Source organism: Catharus ustulatus, chromosome 23 (assembly GCF_009819885.2).
Source record: "Catharus ustulatus isolate bCatUst1 chromosome 23, bCatUst1.pri.v2, whole genome shotgun sequence".
In the NCBI taxonomy this organism is placed as follows: domain Eukaryota; kingdom Metazoa; phylum Chordata; class Aves; order Passeriformes; family Turdidae; genus Catharus; species Catharus ustulatus.
Genome location: NC_046243.1, coordinates 2,460,540 through 2,475,658, shown reverse-complemented (window position 1 = coordinate 2,475,658; position 15,119 = coordinate 2,460,540). Strand labels below are relative to the sequence as shown.

Here is a 15,119-nt window from a genome sequence, read left to right as displayed (position 1 = left end):
TGGAGACGTGTTGCACCCTGCATGTGCCATGTGTGCCTCTTGTGCATTCACTTACATGGGAGGGGGCATTCCTAAGATACAGACGTTTTCGTGCTGTAACTACTGAATTCAAATTGGAGCATTTCTTTAAAATACTGAAAATCAGGCTCTTGTAGTCCTAGATAAAACCCCAAACCTAAATATTGGCAAAAGGTCTGAACTTCCAGCTGAACTTCAGCATGTGCAGTTGTTTAACCCAGCCTTCAGTGCACACAGCTGTGTCCAGATGGGGCTGCTTGCTTCCCACTCTCTTCCCAGCAGCTTCCCGAGCCGCTTACTAAAGGATTTTGTTTTTTCCTCCTGTTACTTCAGTGCCTTTAGACTGAGGCTAAAGAAGGGGTGGCTGCAGTTCCAGAGCTTTGCATTCCTGGCTGAGCTGTGCTTGTGTTTGCATGCAGAGCCATCGTCTCCCCTCCAACTATTTTAATCATTTCAAAAGGGTGGGTCAGCAGGCATTTGGCAGCGGCTCCTTTTCTATAGCTGAGGTGGAGTCAGCCAATGACCTGCAAGCCTGGAAAATTTTGCAGGGCAGTTCCACTGGACGGCTGTGCGGAGCTGTGCCATTTGAATTTCAGCACAGACACTCACTCACTGCGCTCCCCATTCCTGGCGTGTCTCCCAGTGCGGAGTTTAGCTGAGGCTCGGGCTCAGTTTTCCCTGCTCTCTCCCTGCAGTGACAGCTCCTCCGGGCTCCGTGAGCCAGGACTCCCGAGCGACCATGGAGGACACCACCTTGCAAATCATCGAGCCCCCCACTGTTTCTGAGACCTCGGAGGAGCAGGCGCCCGAGGAGCCCATCAAAGCAGACCAGATCAACGGCGTGATGGTGCTGACCCTTCTGGACAAGATCATCGGAGCTGTGGATCAGATCCAGCTGACCCAAACACAGCTGGAGGAGAGACAGCAAGAGATGGATAGCGCAGTGACCAGCATCCAGGGAGAGCTGACCAAGCTGACCAAGGCACACACCACCACCAGCAACACCGTCAACAAAATGCTGGAGAAGGTGCGCAAGGTGAGCGTCAACGTGAAAACGGTGCGGCAGAACCTGGAGAAGCAAGCCGGGCAGATCAAAAAGCTGGAGGCCAACGAAGCGGAGCTCCTGAAACGCAGGAACTTTAAAGTCATGATCTATCAGGTAAGGAGCAGTTTCACTGTGTGTTTACATCCTGTTAGTGGGTGTTTTCTTTGCTGAGGGTCCTGTCACGCTGCATGTTCGGCCCAGCCCTCTCCCAAACTCCCCAGATTGTTTGGCAGTCCAAACCGAGGCGGGTCCCCCGTCACTCTCGTTTGTGGTTTAACATTTTCTGTGTGTCCTAAGACAAAGTTTGACAGAGTTGTCACATTTAACAGGAATTTTAATGCAGATAGGGAACAAGGCCCTAAGAATTCACTGCAATGGGCCAAAATTATGAAAATAAGCCGATTTTACTGCTTAGCTCAACAAAAACCAAGAGCGCCCAGGGATCTGGAAGGGGCTGTTGTAGGAGCAGTTGAAAGGGCTGAGACATCTGCCAATGTCTCTTATACCAAGAGATACCATATGTATGGCTACGTGGAGACTGATAATATTTCAGATTTGTGACATGCATCTGGTAACAAGTGATAGTAACCCCAGCCTCAGGGTTAATCTGTCCAGGCAGGGCAGATAGAGCTGTCAGAGAAAATCCAGCCCAGCCCTCTGAGCTTGGCAGTGCTTGGGGTGGCCTTTGCTGAGGGCTTGTACAATTCTCATCTTCTTTCTTCTGCATCCTGCAAGCCTTGAACCTCCTTGTTGTTTGGTCTCAATAGCGGCTTTGGTTTGCTTGATGTTCACCCCCTGCATTAAGTTTTGGAGTTTTCAACATTAAACAAGAGAAAACAAGGAGAGAAACGTGATTCTGTCAAGTTTCCTGCCTGGAGTTTGTTTTCTGCATCAGAGCAAACTCTTCTATTGGGCCATGGGGGAAAAGTGAGCGAAACAGTTAATGCTACAGTTGAAAGCCTCTGGGTTAATAATAGCCAGCACTAGGAACAAATGGAGAAGCTTCGAGTGCTGATCATGGGAAGAGAAAGAAGAAAAACAGAATAAAAGGGAGAATGGTCCTTACTGTGAGGTTTGAGGGCGAGTGGCTCATGACAGGCTCAGGGGTCAGATACACACAGGGCCTGTGGGTCTCCTTGATTCAGAGCTTGAGCGTTTGTTGTTTTATCACAGCTGAAAGGCTGAAATACTTGAGCCTGTTCAGGAAACACAGGAAACACAACCAGTTATAGACAGATACATGTGTATGGATTTATTACGAGCTTTTTGTGTCTGTCTCTCCACGGAAAAATAAAGTAGAAGCAACAACCACTACAAAATGAGAGGAGTGAAAGGAATTGTTTAAACATAACATTCCATGTCAGTTACGGAAATAGGTAGGAAGTTGGCAAGGTTCAAGGTCCTTGGGAAGCATCCCAAACATCTGCAGGTTAGTGTTTCATGAGCAATTTGTGTTGGTTTGCTGTGGGTGATTGATATTGAGCAGAGTTTGTTTTTAATATGAAAAAGCAATCCTGGTTCTAAAGGCTTGGGGCCTGCCCTTGCTGCTGTGGTGAGGACAGAGCAGCCTCAGAGACAGTTGTTTGGCCAGGGGCTGTGCCAGGGACTTGAGGAATCATGGAGGTATTAGGGGAAGAAATTATTTGAGATTTGGGATAATTTCCCAGCATGGAATTTAGTGTGATTTGCGTGTCACAGAGCACAGGTGAGGAATTCTCCAGGTTTGCAGCATGTGAAACAGAGCAGTTTGTGCCCTCATGGACATGCTGGCACTTCGGTGGGAGCGGAGCAGACCCAGCCCCAGCAGGAGAGCGTCCGGCTCTGGGGTCCACCCTGGGGGTTAACTGAGGAATTCACTCTGCTTTCCGAAGGGTGTCTACAGTTAAAACCAAGTAATTACAAAATAACTCTCATCTGATTCAGTGTCTCACTTCTCAGACCCCCCCCACCTACCAAAGTTTCTGTTGGGTAGTTACTGGTCGCGTAATTAATTCTGCGGTGCTGAGCACATTATCACTCCTCTCTGACTCAGGGAAAGCGGCTTTCCCAAACTGGGGGTGACTCCTGTGTGTTTTCAGTTGCTGTGGCAAAAAGTCCAAAGATTTATTGGTCTTTTCTTTTGGACAACAAGAGACAAACTCATCCTAAGAGACGTAAAATATTCCATAATCCCAGCAGTGGCTGTTTTCGGGTGAGAGATCTGAGCAGAGCAAGAGTCATGCTCTGTAGGGTTCAGTATTGCACAGCTCTGCAGTTGGAAGAAATGTAAAGATAAATGAGCTCTTTGCTGGTTCTTGATGTTTGATTATTCACTCAGCATTGAGTCCTGAGGCTTCAGCCATTCAGGAGTGCAAATAAGACTTTTTGCACTTTGGAGAGAAATCAGATTGACTGTGAGAATTGTGTTTTGCTTGCTGTAGATTAGGAAGAGATGAAAACCAAATTTTTATCAGGGAAAGCCTGACCTATGGCATGATCCTGAGCACATCTGCCGGGGTAGTTTCAAAATCTGGGGGAGAAAATGCAGGGCTGAATATCACTCCTACGTCCTGGCTGAGAGCAGAACATTTACAGGCATCACTCGCAGTCCCGTCCATGCTTGTGATTTCTTCCTTGCTTACCCTCTTTGAGCTGATTTTGCCAGGAGCTGGTCTGATTTCTCCAAGTTAAGAGTTTTTGTATAGACTTAATGTAAAGAACTAGATCAATTCTTTAGGATAAAACTCAAAAAGAACCATACCCCTCCAAATTGCCCCATCTTTCTCTTTTGAAAACTTGCTGAGCCAAAGCAGAGGTGACAGCTTTGACAGGCCACTGTGTACACAGACGTTACCTTCCTAAAAAGTCTGATGTCAGTGAGTGCCTGCACTGCCCAGCAGCCCTGGGAACAGAGCTCAGAGCTTCCTTTGTGCCTCTGTCCTGGGCTCCTGTCTTTCAGAGAAATCAGGACACCAAAAAAATTCCGTGAGAGTGGTTACTAATAAAAACAAACTAAAGTGACTTCATCCCAAATCTCCTGGTTTTAGGATCCTGAACGTGGGGCTGGTTACTGCAGTTCATGGTTAAATAATGGATGTCCTGTGCAAGCAGCTACTGCTCTGAAAACAGACTTTGTGCCATGTTCAGCTGGAGAGTGGCACGTGGCAGTTTATGTAAGCTTGGCATTTTCCTCCAAACATTTTTTGACAATTAAACTTTTTCCTGCAAATGCCAAGGGCTGATTTTGTTACAACCGGACAAACCCTTGCAGCACTCGGCACGCACAGGGAATATTGAATTTCTGAAGCGTGCCGGTCCTTTATTTTGAGGCTTGTGTGGGCGCCGAGCTCTGGGAGCTCTGGCTCAGGATGTGCAGTGTTTTTGTAGGGAAGAGCAGCCTTTGTCTGAGGGGTGTGAGTGCGTGCTCCCCACGCTGTGCTGTTCGGAGGCTCCAGTGGGGTTCATCTGCTCTTCAGGGGACTTTGGTGGCTGCTCTGAGCTGTGTGAGATGGGAGTTTCTGTGGGAAGAGCTGTGCTGTTGGGAGAGCAGGGTGGGACCTGGATCCCAGCCATGAAGTGTTGGGTGGGTAAGGCTGGGCAAGGAAATATAAATAGCCCAGCCTGGCTTTGTGCTGGCGTGGGCCTTATACGGACGGGAGCAGCGAGGCTGTACATCCAGAGAAGGAGGGGCAGATTTTAAACCCACACATTAATGTGACAGATTCAGAGGCCAGTCCTGAACTGCCTTGGTTTTGGGTCTGTGCTCCTCAAAAGAGAGAGTTGAAAAGGACATGAGCTCAGGGGGCTGAGGAGAAGCACAGGGCAGGGAACCCAGGGCATACAAACCCACTGCCCCCGGGCTACAGCCTTTCTCCACTGCCCAAACAGAATGGCAGCTGCCCTGAGCTATGATTTTGTTTCAAATTAATCATTCAGAAACTCATTCATGATGAGTTTAATGGCAGTGGAGCACTGACAAGAGCCAGCAAGATCCACAGGCCTGAAGGACAGCCTGGGTGGGTGACGTGTCTGCAGTTCAGTGGAGCTCTCCCTGCTATCAGCATCAAAAGTAAATAGGAATTTCCAAAGTAATTTGGGTGACAGCACTGGGATAGACACCAGCACCAGGTACCCATGGGGTGCTTTTCCTGCAAGATCAGTTGGTTCCACGTGCTGGAACATCCAGCCCTCGTCCCGGTGGGTCACAGCAGGGATTTGCATTGCAGCAGCCACTGTGTTTATTTTCTGATAATATTTTTAAGTGAAAAGCAGGTTTTACTTTCACTCCAAATCCAGTCTAAAGCAGCTCCTGTTAGTGCTGCATCCATAGCAGGGGGATCACATGATCATCTCAATGTACAAAAATCTTGCATATTCTTTGCATATTACGGAACTATAAGAGTCTCAGGATAATAATTCAGAGGAGACTGAGCCTTAAAAAAAAGTCAGGATGTTAATAACTCTGACTCTTAGGATTTTTTTTTAGTGCAGATTATCAGTCTACCAGTAGACAACTCTGGAGCATGGATTTCTCTCTTGCAGTCTAGTATAAACTGCATTAATATTTCATTGCTCAGCTATTATTTATAAGCAGTTGGTGCCAGAACTGTTTGCTTTGCTAAAATCCTTTCAGCATTATGGTTCCAGACTGAGCTGTGCAGCCATAAATTGTCTCAGAGCAAAGGGCCAGAGGCTGCCCAGCCATTGGGATGGGGTTAGATTGGATGAGTAGTGGCTCATGAACACAAGCCCAAGGTAATATCCCTCCTGATCACATATTCCTCCCTCAAGCCTTTCATGTGTACAACCCAGAAGGCACAGCAATGACTCATATTCAGCAACAGGCTTAGCCCTCTCTTATCCCATTTGGGATTGTCCTCTCAATTCTGAAAGATCTCCTACAACTTACAGGGCATCTGGAGAATTGTGGGTCCAGCTGTTAGATAGACAAAGAGCCGAAACAAAATGTGCAGTATCAGTAAAGGAAAATCAAATATTTAGAACAAAAAGTCTCAGGATGTTTAGTCTCCAGCTTTATGCGAGGATGCAAATGTCAGTGTCTGCAAGTGATCTGTAATACAAACCCCATCTTTGCTGCTTTGCTGTTCAGAAGCAGCTCCGGAGTCATCAATCACCTCAGACAGATTTATCCGGGAGGAGGAGATCTGAGAGCAAAGCCAGTGGTACAAACAGACTGATAATGGCATCAAAAAATTTTAAGCTGTCAGAGGGGAAAAAAGCTCTTTTTCACTCCGAATCTATTTACTTCTCTGCTTCCTACAGCCCTGCCTCTCTTCTGACTCACTAAAGGCAAAAGCATTTTTCCAAGCACAGCCTCCTCCTCCTTCCCACCCTCCCTCCCTTCCTTTGCACCAGCTCTGGTGCCTGTACCAGGCTGCTGTTTCTCACAGCTCATGAAGCAGATCCAGCTTTTCAGACACAGCTTCCAGGACACAGGGGAACTGGATGTGCCTGACAGAAAGAAGTGCCAGGCAGATTGCACAACACTCAGAATTACAGAGGCTGGGAGGGCTCTGCTAGTCAGGGAGATGCTAGTTGAGAATGACCTATTTATCTCTCTAACATTCACCTAATCCCAACCTGATTTGCTTTCTCTCCCCATATTTTAGATCTTTTTCTCTCAGCAGTATTCTTTGGTGACTTCTTACTGCAGGACTCAAAAGTCTCGGCTCTAAGGCTTGAGGTTTTTCTTTTCATTAACCTCTTGGCACTATTGGAGACAAAGTTTGTCCAACCCTTGGAACCCAGAGTCAAGGCCATGCCTGACTTTGCTGTGTCACTGGGTGCAGAGATCTGGGAGCTGCTGGGAATTATCTGGCACTGGTTTAGGGTAAGGTCTGTACGTGACAAAACCAGCGGATAGAGTTCTGGAGTTGCACCCACCTGTTTCAATCTCTGCAGCCTCTGCACTTGAATCAATAAACACAGGGTTTAAAATCACCACCTTTTTATTCATGATCTTATACTTACAAGCAAACTCTGAGTTCAGCTGCACCACAGCAAAGGGAGACATGTCCCCAACAGGCGACACTGAATCCCTGTGACCGTGAGGAGTCTGGCCCTGTCTGAGCAGTGTCAGTGAGAATGTGCCTGAACCCACAGAAGGGATCCTGTGTCTCCTGGGACCTTCTGAATCAGAGACAGACACTCTTGCATCTCACAGATCTTTGCTGACTCTTTTCTGTCAAATTCTGCTTCCTGGCTTCTCCCTTTACTAAAACATACCCCTGTGCCTTTTCTCTCTGCCTGTTCTCATGCTAACCTGGATCACTGTTGCCGTGTTCCTAATCAGATTCCCGGCTGGAACAGGTAAGTGTTTCCATTGTGCTTCCTTTCCCCGGCCATTGAAACGCAGTTTTCCTCATCTTAGCCTGAGAAGATGCCGCGCGTGTGCCTTGAGTCTTCGCCAGGGACTGCCCTGTGAGCCCAGCCCGTGGAGACAGGCCCAGGGCAGCAGAAGACACTCCAGGAGGCAGCAATTTAGGGCCTCGTCAGCAGCATCCCCTGAAGATCACTCTGAACCTCTTCTGAAGCTCTGGGAGCTGCTGATTCTGAGCCTTTGCTTCTCGCCTGCTTGGGGCTGCCTCAGGCTCTCAGACCTGCAAGGCTGATCCTGCTGCTGACTAATGTGCTTGCTGCATGAGCGTGGGTGTGAGGAGCTGGGATTTTCCCTCAGGCCATCTGGGAGGGAGGAGCTGCTGTGTGGCTTGCATGAAGGGCAAGTGGCCAGGGACAGTTGGCTCTGCTGGCTCTGCTGTGACTGGGCAAATCCCACCTGTTCTTTGGGCTACCATTTCTCCCTCTGAAACACAGCCCTGAAACAGAGCCCTGAAACACCCACCTCCTCAGGCTTCTTGTGAGCATTAGTTTGTGATTGTGAAATGGTTTGAAGTTGTTGTTTTAAACAGGTAAAACAGGCAGAGAGCACAAACTGTGACATAAACTTCCAATACCTCATGCAACCCCTGCAGCATCTCTCATTTCTGTCTGGCCACAGCCCCTGGTGCTGCTTGCTTGGAGTCAGCCCCACACTGGAGTGCTGTTCATAGAACATTTAAGGCCACAGAGGCCACTGTCATTGTGCAGCTACTGGACAAAACGCCCCAGGCTCCAGCTGCCCTTTGGGGGTGACCCAGCAGCGTGTGCAGCACTGTCCAGTGGGAATGGTCACCTGGGTGGACAGGACTATTCCAAAAGCCAGGTGAGGATGAACCAAGTCCAGGAATTGTGGTCTCTGGGCAAAGCTGCCAGGAAAAACTTCTTTTCAAGGAGAGTGTCAGATGTAAGAAATCCCATTTTTTTGTGGTCTAGGAAAAAATAAACCTAGCAATCTAGCAATTTCAGTCCTCACAGAAAAGGTCTGTTCCACCAAAGCACTGGAGAGGAGAGCACAGCCCCCTCTGAGCAGGGTATCTGGACACTCCTGAGCCCTGCTAGGCTCAGGGTGCTTCTCAGGCATGCTGCTGTTACTCAGGAATAGCTGAATCCTCCTTCCCATGACACTGCTGGAAGATCAGTGCAAAACAGTGTCCTCTGAGGCCTGGCAGAGCAGAGTGGTTTTCATGGCAACAGGAGAGCAGAACTTGTTCTCCTCTGGCACGGTTTGACCTGACCTAGAGGCTGTTTGCTGCTGAAGCTCCTGATCCTTCCTGGGGCCAGGGCCGGGCTGTGCTGCCCAGGGTGGGCAGAGAGAGGATTGGGGTGCAGGAGGGGCTGCAGTTTCCAGCTCACCTAGGATTGGCATCAGCCCAATTTGGTGTTAGTGGAGCCCAGGAATGTGAGCTGGTCATTTCCTGCACGTTATGGCTGCAAATGTCAACCCAACTCACTGTTTGTGCTGCTGCAGTTGTGTAAAAATAACGGAGTGAAATGAATTGCAGATGTGATTTGCATGTGCATGTGAGAGCCTTCCATTAAACCTTCCGAGAGAGACTGGAGTTGCTGGGAGTGCTGGGACTCTGTTTCTTACACACTGACTGGGAATGCAGCTCAGCTCTGTGTCTCCTTGGCCTTTTATACGCCAGGGGAAGTGTTTACGTGTGTTGTAGCAACCAGGCGGGTGTCCATGGCCGTGGGCTGAGGGTGACTCACTGCCAGGGAACTCGAAAACAATGTCAGATAAAAGCCCACTCAGGGGAGCTGGGGAGAGACTGCTGTGGATCCAACAGCTCCGGAATTGTTTGAAGTAGGAGGACACAGAGCAGCTGGCAGCCAGCTGCCTTTGGGGCTGGCTGTGGGCACTGGGGCCCCTCTGGGTGCCCACAAAGTCCACAGATGGACAGGCCCAGTGCCAGAGAGCTTCCCAAAGCACAGCTCATCCCGGGAGGTCTGTGCTGCAGGGACAACGCAGGCTCCCTGTCCCTGTCCTGCTGCTGGGTGCAGCTCTGCACTGAACACAGAGCAGGGACAGAGTTTGCTGCTGCTGCTGCTGCTGATAGCAAAATCTTCTGAAAAATGTTGTTTACCCCCTGTCCTTGTGCCAGTTGGATCCAAGCAGAGAGGACAGAACTGGTTTGTCTCTGCTGATTGGGAGCCAGGTTTTGAGCACCCCAACAGGCAGGGATGCCAAGACCCAGGATTTTGGACTCACTCACTTCAGGATCAGTGTTTTCCAAATAAAAATAGAATGCCTGATGTTAAAAATGTGGCTCAACTGGATGAGTCATGAGTGAAATTAAGTGCAGAGAGCATAGTGGCTTGCTCAGAGCAAGGATTTGTGCAGCAGCAACCCGTGGGTCTGGGATGGTTCTTGATTGTTCCAGTCATGTCCCATTATCCTCCATGCCCGTGTCTGCAGGCATGTTCTGCCCACACCAGACAGCTCCCCTTCCCCACTGGAGAAACCCACCAGGCAGGAAGGAAGAGACTCTTGGTGGTTTCTGGGAGTGCCTGGGTGCAGGAGAGAGGTACATGCAAGGGATGCTCAGCAGGACATGCTCGTCCCCATTAAGATGTGCCAGAGCTGTGACTGTTCTGAACAGAGCATTGAGCTGTGCTGTGCCTGATCCCACAGGAATGCTCCCTGAATGCAGGTGAGCTTGAACTCTGGGGACTGTCCCTTAGCACACTGCTGAAAATCCTCCAGCTATCCCCAGCTGGTCAGATCAGCAATCAGTGAGGAAGAGATGGCTGGGGGTGGGAAATGCAGGAATTATACCATGCCTATGAGAGAGAGAAAGGCCAGGAGCTGGACTCAAAGGGTTTCCCAAGCACAGTTGGAGAAAAGCTCTTGGAAACAGTCCCAAGGGGGAAGGCTGGGATTCTCACACATAGAAAGGACTGTGCTCCCTCTGTGCCTCTGGGTCTGATCCATGAGGTGCCTCCCAACAGAGGCAAGAGCAGAGCTGTGAGCGCTGCAGGGCTGGGGTTGGGCTGTGGGGACTGGCAGAAGTGGGAGAAGTGCCTGAATGCAGCCCATGGGATCAGCTGGGCAGCTGCTGCTCTCTGGGTGAAGTGCTGGATTAGGGAGAGCTGCAGGCACCTCAACAGGGTTCACTCCCACTGTCCCATGTATCCAAAGCTGCTGCTGGCCGTGTCTTCGTGAGGGAAGAGCTGCAGGATGGTGCTGAGGCTGGATGTGAGCATTTGCTGGTGCAGCCCATCCCATCACATCAGAAAATTCAGTCAAGAGCTGAATATACTGGTGTAGCATTGAGGAAAGGTTGCTATTGATGTGACAGGCATAAAGTCCATGTATGTGGAGTTTTTGAGGTGGTATTTCTTTCTGCAAACACATATTCTGGAGCTCACAAGGGGCTGATAGGATCAGGGCTTGCAGGATATGGCCCATTTCCAGGGACAACCCTGCCAGGGGAGAGGGGAATGCCTTTGTTCTGGCTCATTGTGTTGCCTCAGAGGGAAGGAAGTGGCTGGAGTTCCTGATGTTCTGCGGGCTGGGCAGGGTCCCTGGAAGTTTCTGGGATTGCTCTGGCAGGTGTTGTTGTGGAGAAGCCTTCCCCGTGATGTGGGCTTGCCCTGGACCGACCTGGCCCCCTGGAGAACGTGTGTATTGTTTTCTGCTGAAGTGGCTCATCAAATGAAGAAAACACATGTTGGCCACTTCACCCCCTAATCACCACAAAGTGTCTGAGACCTGACCTGTGGTCTGGAAGGTGAAGAGCTTCACCCAGCACAGTTCTCTGCTCTGAAGAAAACCCAGAATGAAAGCTCTGCCCCAGCAGGCTCTGTGTTTTCACCACAGACACTGCAGCCCATGCCATCCTCACTGAGCCCAGTGCTCCATGGAGCTGGCTTTTCACTGCTCACAAAAGATTCTGCAGATACCCTTGTGCTTCCAGAACTTCATCTGGCCCAAGGAACAGTACCTGTGCTTGGGGAAAAAAAATGAGAAAGCAGCTGAGAGCATCTGGATTTCACCCAGGTGAAGCTGTGCTGAAGTCACGTACTCAATGAGTTGAGTCACTGCTCCAGGGGTGCAAGGGAAAACAGGGCTGATGACAGCACAGAAGGCTGTGTCTGCAGGGAGGGCATCTCCTCCTGCCTCTGTCCAGGAGCTCAGTCCAGAGCCACAGAGTGGCAGTGACCTTGGTCAGCCAGGGCAGTGGCGTGCACGCAGGGTGAGGGTGTGCACACACGCCGTCCCTTCTGACGCTGAGCAGGGACCGGGATGTTCTGTCCCACGACAGCGCCAGGAACAGCCCTCCTCATGCTTGATGGAATGTCCATCCCCAGTGTCCTGGCTCTTGGCACCTGTGCAGCTTGTTGGTGCATGGCTGCAGTGGAGCAGTGGCAGCTGCTGTGACATGCAGAGCATGGGAGGTGTCACAGTAAATTCACCCTCCTGGGTCCCAGGGCACCTCCCCAAGCCGGAGGCACACAAATCACCGCCGGTGTTCCAGGGTTTGCCATGCACTTCAAGCACTTGAGGTACACCAGGAGCTGCCCCTTGATTTCCCTGGGCCCAGTTCCTGCTTGTCCAGGACTGGAATTCTGTCCTTGTTCCGTTCTGCTGCTGCCTGCCCCAGGGCTCAGAATGGCACCTGGCTGTCCTGCTGCCCAGGCTCTTCTCCAAACCTCAGCCCAGCAGCTCTGTGTGCCCGTTCCACACATTGCCCTTTGGCTGCTGCTGGATTTCTGACAGCACTGGTCCTGGCAGCTCCCACCTCTCCCACCCATCTCTGTAGATTAAAACTGCTTGAGCAATAAATTTCCGAGCGTGAGCTGCAGCCCTGCAGCTGTGACGCCCTGTACAGTGATGGGCTATTTCCAGCCTGTCCTGGGAACAGAGACGTGAATCACTGCAGCAGGGATGCATGCTATGTGCTGCTCAGATGAAAACCAATCCTGCTCCAGACCTGTGCCCCTCTCCCAGGCACATGCTTGTCCTCTGCCACTGGGATCAGAAACTCGGCTGCCTTAGGTTAGTGGAGAAGCTGAATGAACCCAGCCCTGTCCCAAGCAGAGCTGTGTATCCTTGCAGACCAGGCTGTGTGAGTTGAGACCACTGTTTCCACCATCTCCAGATATGGACTTGGGCAAATTCTCTGACTTATTCCCCAGTGGAGAAACAGAAAAAACAGGGCAGCCTGCTGCATCCCAAGAGATGTCCCAACCCCACATCTGGATCCTGAGGTCTTGGGAAAGTCTGAGTGCAGCCTGGGGGTGGCCAGGACAGCGTGTGCATGCTGGTGCTGTGGCCAGATGCAATTCTGGCAGTGCCTCTGCAGTCCTGCACTGTGCCTGAGGTCACAGCTGGACCTGGCTGGGCTGGAGACCTGAAAACCACTGTCCTGTGGCCAGGAGTGAGGGGCTGCAATGGCCAGGTCCTTGGAGAAAGATAAAACCAGAGGGCACAGGTCTGTGGCATGGGCAGAGGAAGAAGGGAAGAGGCTCCAATTTCAGTGGTGGGCTGCCTTTCCTTTACTTCAGGTGTCACAGATGAGTTTGGAGCCAGCCTAGGCTGAGCAGAGCTCATGCCTGAGTCCTGGTAGGGGACTAAGCAGATCCTCTTCACAATAACTTATCAGCTGCCATAAGGGAGCTGAGGTACCTGGGTGTGATTAGCTGGGTGGAGGCTGATGTCTCTGCAGCACCACGGGAGGGAGGATGGGCTGGCTCCAGGGTTCCTGGTGTCTGTGTCTCACTGGCTCCGCTCTGTGTCTTGCAGGACGAAGTGAAGCTCCCATCTAAACTGAGCATTAGCAAGTCCCTAAAGGAAGGTGAAAAGCTGGAGAAGGAAGGTGAGGGTGAGGAGGTCCCTGTGGGTGAGGACCATGCAGAGGAGGACCATGTCCAGCTCTCCTCAGATGAGGAGGTGGAGATTGAGGAGATTATTGAAGAGTCACGGGCAGAACGCATCAAAAGGAGCGGCATGAAAAGGGTGGATGACTTTAAGAAGGCATTCTCAAAGGAGAAGATGGAAAAGACTAAGCTAAAGACCAAGGAAAACCTGGAGAAGACCCGCCACAACTTGGAGAAGACCCGCCACAACCTGGAGAAGAGGATGAACAAACTGGGCACTAAAATTGTGACTAACGAAAGGAGAGAGAAGATGAAGAGCTCTCGGGACAAACTGAGGAAGTCTTTCACCCCTGACCACACCATCTATGCCAGGTCCAAGACAGCTGTCTACAAAGTGCCACCCTTCACTTTCCATGTCAAGAAAATAAGAGAGGGTGAGGTGGAGGTGAAAGCCACAGAGCTGGTGGAGGTTGGTGGAGAGGAAGGAGAAAATTCAGATCTGATGCGTGGGGAGAGCCCCGACATGCACACGCTGCTGGAGATCACGGAGGAGACTGACGCGGTACTGGTGGACAAGAGTGACAGCGAGTAGGACAGACTGCAGAACACAAGGGTTGGTGGATGACAGCTGAACACATTATCACTCACATTTCGAGCTCTCCCTGCCCTGGAGCCCCAGGGAAGTGTACACGATGTATCCTTCTTACCCTGCAGAGCCCACGCTGATCCCCTGCCTGCTTGTACAAGGTGTATTTTATATTTTAGTTTTAGCGCATAAACATTAGGAACATGGAACTGATTTTCTTACACTACTAAATCACCCTTGGAGACCATTCCTGCTGCAGCCTTCTTGCCCCACACCTGAAGATAGGCTTTGAGTGACAGGGCCCTGACTGAGCTGGAGAGTGCTGATCCCAAGACAATGGCTGTACAGCTGAAAATTCAAGAGTCCTCCATAAGATAAACCCGATGTCAAGAAAGCTTCCTGCAAGTAGCCCACCAGCCCCCACCACCCATGTGTGCCAGGCTGCACAGCTACCCCACAGGGAAGAAGACTCCCAGCACCCAAACCAGCTGCTCCTTCGGGGGACCAGAGGAACTGGGATGCAGCTGGTGCGTGGGAGGGAAGAGCTGAACAGAAAGTCCTGTTGATGGGAAGTGCATGGCAAAGCTGAGCTGGCATGGGACAGGTGGGGCTGCTCCTCTCTGCCCTCCCAAGGACTGGGTGACCTTTGCACAAAGCCACCCTGCAGCTGGACCTGCCATGGGTGCCTGCAGGCTGTCACACAGCTGGGGCCCGCTGCTCCTCCCCGCTGTGCCCATGGCAGGAACAGTGCAAGCTCCAGGCTTCCTGCACAGGTCACAGATCTGGCTGCCAGGGATCCAGGGTCCATGGCGAGTCCCAGAGGCAAGGAGCAGCATGGAGGTGGGATGCTCGATCTGCTCCCTCCTCACCCACACAGAGGTGGTGAGGCAGTGAGGTTCACACTTGTTGTCCTGGGGGAGAGGGACACCCAGGCAGCAATGCCAGAGCAGCCCTTACAGCTTGTTTCCAGAGGGATATGGGATGCACTGCTGCCATGTGAGGCTCCAGACCATCAGAAGGAGGCCTTGACAGCTGTTCAGCACCGGACCTTGAGCATTTCTGAGCATCTGCTTTCTGCAGGGGTCCTGGCACAGCTCAGGCTCATGCCCATGCCCACGTCCTCTGCTTTCCTCCGTGTGTCCTGCTTTCTGCAGCTTCACTCCCTGCCCCGAGTGAGGCAGCACGAAAGCAGCACATGGTGGGTTGGTGGCTCTGCCTGGCTCAGCCCCGCTTGGCTCTTACACACTCAGCCCCCGCTGCAAGCTCCAG

General features: G+C 51.2%; 1 protein-coding gene across 1 annotated transcript; it reads left to right on the top strand.

Annotated features, from left to right (window-relative positions):
• The first annotated feature begins 573 nt into the window (after positions 1–573).
• CAVIN1 (caveolae associated protein 1) lies at positions 574–14,219 on the top strand. Its single transcript, XM_033079100.2, has 2 exons — positions 574–1,177; positions 13,191–14,219. The coding sequence occupies exons 1-2, from the start codon at positions 758–760 to the stop codon at positions 13,854–13,856; spliced, it is 1,086 nt and encodes a 361-aa protein (XP_032934991.1). The 5' UTR covers positions 574–757; the 3' UTR covers positions 13,857–14,219.
• The last annotated feature ends 900 nt before the right edge of the window (positions 14,220–15,119 follow it).